We start from the raw sequence: 9,819 nt of genomic DNA, 5'->3' as shown, positions 1-9,819 counted from the left end.
ATAAGCTTCCCAAACAGAGATTTCAGCCTCAATCATTTGAGTATGATGATTAAACCCAAAACCACTACTACGGCATTCCAGGTTAAATTCTTTTTTCCCATATAAGCATTAGTTTCTACATCTTCATAATCTTCTCTATGTAGAATAAAAATAAAAAAATAAAAACTCAACCAGATTCATAAGCAAATAAGCCAAACCAACAGAAGAGCATATCAAAAATAATAAATGTTGAGCCAAGTGAATTCTCACTGGGATACAGTGTACTACAAGTCCAAAAACAATATACAGTCCACATCGAAATAGCTACAACTCAAAAGAATTCTACAACTCAAAAGAATTCTGAATTCCAACACTCTTTTACACATTTAGTTGTTTAGACAATATGCATTCCACATTGAAATAGCTATTTGCTCCCTTAGCATTTCACCCTCCATATATTCATGGCTCCTAGACTCTTGGGTTTGAATTGATTCATCTACATCAGATGATGGTATTGGCCTTGATGGGTCACTACGCTCACTATCAACTTCTACAACAATTTCCTCATTATTATCAACACCCATTAGAAAATTATGCAAAATAGATCCAGCAATAACAATTCTCACTTTCGTCCGAATTGAATAGAAAGGCTCATCAGCACCACTGCCTAGTATTGGAAACCTCTTCTTTAAAACACCATAGGCTCTCTCAATAGCATTCCTCAATGATGATTGTCTGAGGTTAAAAAGTTCTCTAGCATTTCGCTGTGGTTGAGATGCACTATATTCTCTTAAGTGATACCGTGTACTTCAATATAGAGCATCTACTAAATAATACTTACCTATGATTTATAAATAAAAAAGACCAACAATTACTACTAGAATTTCATAGATAATATACTTTAAATCCTTAAAACATCAGTTATTTACCTTGAGGTACTTTTAATCTATCAAGCTCTCTTGTCAATGCACTATTCAATACCCTAGAGTCAGAGGCGGATCTTTCCCAACCAGCCAAGACATATGAAAATGTCAAATCAAAATTGCATACACCTCGAAATCGTTTCACGATATCATTGGGAACCTTGACACGAAAATGGGAGCCATAAGTGCACCTGTACAATCCTGTAAAACCTTCTACGTTTAATTGGAGGTACGGGTCTATGGATATACCTATTATTCATAAAATAAACATAAAATAATGAAAATTACCTTTAAAAAGGCCAATTTTTAGAATTACTAATAATTTCTGGAGGGTATTGTGATCCATCCTGCCTTAGGAATATATCATGAATTATATGATGGCCCCCAAAACTTGGTGGAAATGATGGCTTACAGTCTCAGTAGAATGAAAGAACGTGAATTTTACATTACGATTTCTCGCATTTTGGCCTAGTAAATAAAGAAACTTTGCGAGTTGTTCTTCCACACTACTAACCAAGTATCACTGAGGCGACCAGTGTCGCGGAGTAGTTGTACCAACCTACCAAATGATTCTCTTCCCATTCGTAGCTGGCTACAACAAGCTCATCACTCATTAAGGTAAGTCTTGTCATTATAACATTTCGTTCATAAGTTCTATGTCTTGTGATCGACCGTTCGATTTGGTTGATACAACGGGTTAAGACAAGGGTTGCTGCATATGCAACATACATCATGACCATAACTACAGCCCTTTTTCTCAAACTTTCCATTTCTTCCTAAAGAACCAAAACCCAAATATGAGTATAATCTAAGATCATATATCTTCTTCAAATAAAAAAGACAACAGCAGATTTCAACGAAATGAGATCACACACCACATAAAATATTGAATCACTAATAAAACAGAGTACTTTAACATGTATATACAAAACAATAGCACAATGCCCTACAAAAGAAAAAAACTGCAGGCAATTCAATATGCCAACTAAGCTCTGGTATAGAAACATATATAGAAACTCAACCATTAAACACAAGTAGTTAGGCAATAAATACATAATTGATTGTCTTTCCACTCACTAAACACAAGCAAGTTGGAAACAAAAAAACAAGCAATTACCTCAGAGTTTGGTTGCATGTCCATAGAGTTTGACCTCATTGGTTGATGAGTGTTCATGGAGTTTGATCTATAGCCCTGCTCAAAAAAATAAAATCAGAATAAAAACTTCATATTAACCTCATTGGTTTTTACTGCAAGATCCACAATTTGATAAATGGTTTGCATCTGAAGATGTGTTTCAGACCATATCAGCAAATTCTACAAAATCTGATTTAAGTCAAAATACTTTTTTATTTTTTGTTTGAAATTACTCTTTAAAAAAAAAAAACACGCTATAATAGGATCACGTCCTTGGCTTCATTCAATATTTTAAGCACCCTTTTTGGCTAAAGCCACTCAGAATTCACGTGCCTTTGAAAAAGAAATTTGGTAGTGAGATTGCCTGGCCAACCAAAACTATTGCTACCTAATGAATAAACACAAGTTTCATGATTTCCAAATATTGTAAGGTTGGACTGAGTTTAAAGCCTAGGTATTTTTAGCAGAACCCAAAAAAAAAAAAAAACTCTTATGCAATAAGGAAAAATGCAACACGACTTATAGATTAATTAGATGCAACTAAGAAAGCTAAACTAGTGCTTTTAACCAGCTACAGTATCATAGGCCTGATCAAGCTCAAGTTGAGCATAATCAAAGACATACCAGATAAAAATCTCAAACACCTACAATTCAATTTATGGAATACCTTAAAGAACATCAAATCATACTTTTTAGGAACAATCAAACACACACAGAGAGAAATGAACTTAATCAAAGAAAAGATTAAAAAAAACGGGGGGACAAAATCTAAAACTACAATCAATTTTTGGTTGGTGTTTTTAGCAGTGAAACAACATAATTTGCTCATGTCCTTTTCTCTCTAGAGCTCCATAGAGTAAATAAAAACAAGCAATTACCTCAGAATTGGGTTGCATGTCCATAGAGTTTGACCTCATTGGTTGATGAGTGTTCATGGAGTTTGATCTGTAGCCCTGATCAAAAAACAAAATCAGAACAAAAACTTCATCCAAAAGCATATGATTAAATCCTGAAATTCATCAAAGAATAACTCAAATTGTGAATCAGATCCAGATCGGAGGAATGGTGTTCGTCGCTCAAAACTTGATTCGAACAACGGTACATCTGGTGCCTCCCAATCGGAACTCGACAGTGGCCTCTTACTGCCGTTGAGCCTCTGAGGTGTTGGTCGTCGCATGGCTCAAAAGGAAACATAAAAAATAAGAACAAATCATGATTGATGAAGACGAGCAAATCTTTCAAAAGGGCTTATCATTACATGCAAAATCTCTATAAGAACAAATGTGAAGAAATCAAAACAACAGCCGAAAAATCCAAAAAATCTGAACAAATCCACAAAGAAAAAAAAAGAATAGATTAAGAAGAAATTGATGATACCTGAAGAAAGTGTGAGAAATGACGACGTTGCCGGAGAAGGAGAAGAGAGACTAGAGAGAGCACGGAGAAGATGAGGAAGAGGTCTGGCCCTGCGAGCTTGACGACGCCGGAGAAGTTCTGGCCCTGCGAGCTTGATGACGCCGGAGAAGTTGAGGAGAGAGGTAGCTCGAAGAGAGAGAAATGGAGGAGGGAGATCAGTACTGGAGAGAAGTCGAAAAGAGAGCCCGAAAATTTTTCCCCATTAGATTTTCATTTTCCTTCCGAATTTTTAGGGAAAAAGAAATCCACGTGTCCCTATATAAATTTTCTACATAATTTTTTTTTATTTTGTTTTCCACTCTTTCATTTGGTTCCAAATCGGAAAAAAAAATGAAAGTTCATTAATAAGTACTGTTTAGTTCGTTGATTCGAGTTTTTAATTTTAGTTAAGATATAATTTTATGTGAAAATTTTTTACTATAATAAAAAAATTAAATGTGATTATTTCTGTGAATTTTTTATTATAACAAAATTCAAATTTTAAACTCAAATTAATAAAGTAAACGGACTCTTCAATTTTTCCCTCCAAATAAGGTTCCAAACAACCCTTCTTTTCAAAACTTCGTCGATCCTGGAGGACGACGAATCACTGGTCTTCTTTTCAAAACAGGACAAAGCAAACACATCAATCCAGGATCAGAAATTGACGCAGAGAGAAAGATGAGGAGTGTGAGAGAGAATGAGAGAAGAGATTTTTTTTCTTTTGTTAATTTCTGGTATATTGACAATTTATTGTAAATAAGGTAAATCCTTCCTTTAAAGGGGTGTATACCAACAAACATATTCCATTTAATTTGGCAAATGGTAGGGTGCCGAAAAAAAAAAAAAATACAAACCGTTATGACCGTTCGATCTGTGTCGCGCCGCCCAATATGAGCGGGTTCATATCACAATCTGTTTATTTTTGTGCAACACGGTTACAGTTCAATTGATAGATGAATATTTACAATTTACATAATTTTAAATGGGTTTAAATTGTCCCGTCTACTAATTATATATGTATGTATATTTTTTCATAAGAATTTATACGGTGAGTGTTGACTTTTACTTAGTTTAACTTTTATTATTTAAATTTTAAATTAATTTATTTGAATATTACTTTTAAAAACTTGTGCAATTGTGCTTTGTATGCTACGATTAAATTCATTTTATTAGCTTTCATTAATTATGTATCTATATTTCTACCTCTTGCATGTGTATATATGTGTATGTATTTTCCTGCACCTCTTACATATTATAAGCTTCAAGCCTTTACGCCAACAAGTGGTATTATTTTTTATATTTTGTAGTAATTAGTTAATAACATTATATTTTCATTTTTTATAGTCTCACATTTAGATCAACAGTTTTGGGAAAATGACTTTAACTTTGTACAATGTTTAGTCAATATTCTTGAATCTACAAGTTATATAACGTGCTCCGTACGTATTGTCATGTTGAAAATAGCTAAAGAGTATTATTTAGTGAATAATGCGAAGCTCATTTATACAACCATTTAAGGATTTTTGAATTTATTTTAAAAAAGAATGCGTGAAAAGATAACAATTAACTAAATAAGTAGGGATATGTTTGAAGAAAATTATTTTTACCAATAAAAAATAAAATAGAATCACGTGCGAAAAAATTACTCTTATGAGAGTAAAGTGAGAAACATTGGTCATGCTTGGAATTGATTCCGTTTTCATTTTTTACATTTTTTGAGAAAGAACTAATGAAAATGTTCTCAAAATAGTGTTTGGTGCAATAAATACGAAAAACAGAAATGAAAACGATTTTTTGGTTTAGTGCAAAATGAGAGAGAAATGAAAAATGACTTTTAGTAATTTTTCATTTTTTGTTTTCATTTTCTCTTCTGTCGAGCAGAGAAAGAGAGAAAGAGAGATATTAATGGATTTTTTTACACTGAAAATAATCTCTTAATAAAACTACCAAATGCATTTTTAAAAATGATTTCTGTCTAAGATTGAAAATGTTTTCATTTTTATACAAAAAATTAAATAATTTTATAACGAGTTCCAAACAAGCCTATTATATTATAAAAGCATACAAAAAATTTTAATGTAAAAAAAATTACAAAAGAATAAAGATAAAAAATGAAAAAAATGAAAAGAAAAGAAAATAAAGTAGATGGGCTGCCACGTAGAAAAGAGCTTTGGCTCTTTTATGTATTGTTAGATAAAAATGAATTTAAATGCCTATACAATATGTATACTTACTTATATAAGTAGCTAAGTTATAAAAGTTTAATTTCTAATTTAATAGTTAAAAATAATAGATTCTAAATCCACACCGCGCCAACAAATTGTTTAATATTCTTGTCTAAAAAACCGCCCAGCCCGCATAAGATTTGGGCAGTTATGAAATAGACTTTTCAATAACTGCCAAGAAAAAAAACCGCTCAAACCGCCCAACAATCACCCACACTGACTGTCGTGCACCCCTAGTAAATGAAGAGTTTATGTGGTAAATAATGGATTTATCAATCAAACAGAGGATTTGACATTGTAAACAGTAAGTTAATTTTTGGTAAATTGACAATTTACCATAAATAAAGGATTTTACATGGTGAATTTACTTAGTAAATTGTTCATTTATTACGGGTGTATATGCAAAAAAATTTAAAATTTGAGTCAAAATGTGATTTTTTTTAAAATTTAGGGGTTTAGTAGCAAAATAAAGAATTTAGTGTTGTAAACAGTTCATTAATTTATGGTAAAATGATGATTTGCACGGTAAATTTATTATTTACTAAAATATAGAAAATGAGGTTGTCTAGTAAATGAAAGATTTATCAGGTAAATAAAACATATACCATATAAAAATAAGCATAAAATTAGAATACCTATTAGTCAATAAATGATGCATTTATCATATAAATTCGTCATTTATCGTAAATGATGGATTTACCTGGTAAATCTTACATATTATAAGCTTCAAGCCTTTACGCCAACAAGTGGTATTATTTTTTATATTTTTTAGTAATTAGTTAATAACATTATATTTTCATTTTTTATAGTCTCACATTTAGATCAACAGTTTTGGGAAAATGACTTTAACTTTGTACAATGTTTAGTCAATATTCTTGAATCTACTAGTTATATAACGTGCTCCGTACGTATTGTCATGTTGAAAATAGCTTAAGAGTATTATTTAGTGAATAATGCGAAGCTCATTTATACAACTATTTAAGGATTTTTGAATTTATTTTAAAAAAGAATGCGTGAAAAGATAACAATTAACTAAATAAGTAGGGATATGTTTGAAGAAAATTATTTTTACCAATAAAAAATAAAATAGAATCACGTGCGAAAAAATTACTCTTATGAGAGTAAAGTGAGAAACATTGGCTATGCTTGGAATTGATTCCGTTTTCATTTTTTATATTTTTCGAGAAAGAACTAATGAAAACGTTCTCAAAATAGTGTTTGGTGCAATAAATACGAAAAACAGAAATGAAAACGATTTTTTGGTTTAGTGCAAAATGAGATAGAAATGAAAAATGACTTTTAGTAATTTTTCATTTTTTGTTTTCATTTTCTCTTCTGTTGAGCAGAGAGAGAGAGAAAGAGAGATATTAATGGATTTTTTTACACTGAAAATAATCTCTTAATAAAACTACCAAATGCATTTTTAAAAATGATTTCTGTCTAAGATTGAAAATGTTTTCATTTTTATACAAAAAATTAAATAATTTTAGAATGAGTTCCAAACAAACCTATTATATTTTAAAAGCATACAAAAAATTTAAATGTAAAAAAAAAAATTACAAAAGAATAAAGATAAAAAATGAAAAAAATGAAAAGAAAAGAAAATAAAGTAGATGGGCTGCCACGTAGAAAAGAGCTTTGGCTCTTTTATGTATTGTTAGATAAAAATGAATTTAAATGCCTATACAATATGTATACTTACTTATATAAGTAGCTAAGTTATAAAAGTTTAATTTCTAATTTATAGATACTAAATCCACACCGCGCCAACAAATTGTCTAATATTCTTGTCTAAAAAACCGCCCAGCCCGCATAAGATTTGGGCAGTTATGAAATTGACTTTTCAATAACTGCCAAGAAAAAAAACCGCTCAAACCGTCCAACAATCACCCACACTGACTGTCGTGCACCCCTAGTAAATGAAGAGTTTATGTGGTAAATAATGGATTTATCAATCAAACAGAGGATTTGATATTGTAAACAGTAAGTTAATTTTTGGTAAATTGACAATTTACCATAAATAAAGGATTTTACATGGTGAATTTACTTAGTAACTTGTTCATTTATTACGGGTGTATATGCAAAAAAATTTAAAATTTGAGTCAAAATGTGATTTTTTAAAAATTTAGGGGTTTAGTAGCAAAATAAAGAATTTAGTGTTGTAAACAGTTCATTAATTTATGGTAAAATGATGATTTGCATGGTAAATTTATTATTTACTAAAATATAGAAAATGGGGTTGTCTAGTAAATGAAAGATTTATCAGGTAAATAGAGCATATACCATATAAAAATAAGCATAAAATTAGAATACCTATTAGTCGATAAATGATGCATTTATCATATAAATTCGTCATTTATCGTAAATGATGGATTTATCTGGTAAATGCTCTGTAAATTCATCATTTAGCAAGGGTGTAAATAAAAGGTAAATGATGCTATGTAAACAAATTTTAAAATTTGGGTCAAAATATAATTTCTTAAAAACTCAAAAGGCCAAAATATAAATTAAAAAAAATAAAAGGTCAAAATATAATTTTTAAAAAGTTAATGTTTGATAAATGAAAGATTTACCCGGTAAGTGTAACCTTTAACACATAAAGTTATAAAAGGTAAAATTGGAATACTATGTATTTAAATTTTAAATTGTGTTATTTATTTTCATTGTTGTTAAATATGTTATTTACCACAAATAACTTTACAAAATGGCCTATATGTTACAATTTCTCTTAACTTTAACTCTTTTTTTTATTGAAAAAATTGTAAAATTTATCTTTAAAAGTGTATGAATTTAAATTTTTACCTTTTATTTTTAATTAATATTCTTTTCTTAGTATAAGTATTGGATTAAAAAATTTATTATTTAGGAGTGAGAAAATTTCCATGAGGGTATTATGTCCCTCTTTCCTTTTTTCTCTCGTTAGGATGCATCTGGATCAGCCCATAATGTAGGCTCATATTTGAGCCTAGCCCATTATTATCACCCAGCCCTGCCCTGGTTTCAAATCCCCAACAACAAACCGCGCAGTAACTCCCAACAGCTCCAATAACCCACACCGTCCGATCAACCACCATTCGACCACGTATCCACGTGGCTACAACCCATTGGTCCTTTCTTACTACGTGAGCCCACACAAACTTCTGGGGGCCAAATTATGAACATTCTTAAAGACTAGAGAGAGAAAATACAGAGCGAGAGAGAGTGTCTATAAACACGTTTCTTCAAGGAAAAGAAAATGAAATGAAAAATTAATCCCAAAATCCCCAAAAATCCCTTCTCTAATTTTCCCTTCCCCCTTTCTCTCTCTAGAAAAATACTACTGCTTTTCATTTTCTCCCTTTCTTTCTCTCTCTACCCCAAAATTGAACTTCTTTTTGGGCGTTGGGCACCACCACCGTCGTCGTCGTCTACGATTAATCCAAAACCGCCTCCTCCGCTTCCTCCTAAATCGGACGATTTTATCTGCGCACCCGGCGCACGTTAGCACCCGCCGCCGCCAATTTTATCTCTCCCGAAATTCCGCTACCGAACCACCACTTTTCCTTGTTTTAATTTAATCCCCTCGCCGTCGGCCGTTCATTTTCCGGTGAGTCTTCGTCGGAGGCGCACGATTGTTAACCTGCGCACTTGTGCTTCTCGTCTCGATATTGACCCAATTAGTTAGGCTCGTTCGTTAGACCTTGGCGGTGAGTCTCTTCTCTGTCTTTTGCTTCGCTGCGAATGCTTGTTTGATCGTCGGATTCGCTCGTTTCAGCGCGCTTTCTCTTCGATTAGGGCTTCCGGTTGTGGATTTGAGGTCCGGTTTTGCTTCTAGGGTTTGCTTGGGGAAGTTCGCTAGGGGTTTTAGCAGTCTGATTTCCATTTCGATTTCGTGAATTCGCGCGTTGATCTATTGCTTGCTCTGCTTGATTTGATTATGCGATTGGATTTCTTGGCATTGATGGTTCTATGGAATATCGAGATCAAATTTTGTTGAATTTGCTGGTTTTTGATTGTCCTAGAATTGGATTGCATTGTTTTGGTTCATTGCGAGTGTTTTTCAAAGTCATGCACGATTGGTTTTTAGTGTTTTAGGTTGGGAGTAATCAAAGATACTTAATTTTGCCATTTTTTCCCTCCAAGTTATTGAATTTGAAGCTTACTGTTGGTTTCTGCTTGT

The 9,819-nt window shown here is 31.9% G+C and overlaps 1 protein-coding gene across 1 annotated transcript; it reads right to left on the bottom strand.

Annotated features, from left to right (window-relative positions):
* Positions 1-364: 364 nt before the first annotated feature.
* LOC21411612 lies at positions 365-3,660 on the bottom strand. The gene is made up of 5 exons (XM_024164177.1): positions 3,415-3,660; positions 2,916-2,990; positions 2,020-2,094; positions 909-1,062; positions 365-820 (listed from the first exon to the last, which is right to left on the bottom strand). The coding sequence occupies exons 2-5, from the start codon at positions 2,970-2,972 to the stop codon at positions 789-791; spliced, it is 318 nt and encodes a 105-aa protein (XP_024019945.1). The 5' UTR covers positions 2,973-2,990; positions 3,415-3,660; the 3' UTR covers positions 365-788.
* Between the last annotated feature and the right edge of the window lie 6,159 nt (positions 3,661-9,819).

This window comes from Morus notabilis, unplaced genomic scaffold (genome assembly GCF_000414095.1).
Source record: "Morus notabilis unplaced genomic scaffold, ASM41409v2 Scaffold3075, whole genome shotgun sequence".
Classification (NCBI taxonomy): Eukaryota; Viridiplantae; Streptophyta; class Magnoliopsida; order Rosales; family Moraceae; genus Morus; species Morus notabilis.
Note: the sequence above shows the minus strand (reverse complement) of the source record. Positions and strands in the feature narration are given on the sequence as shown.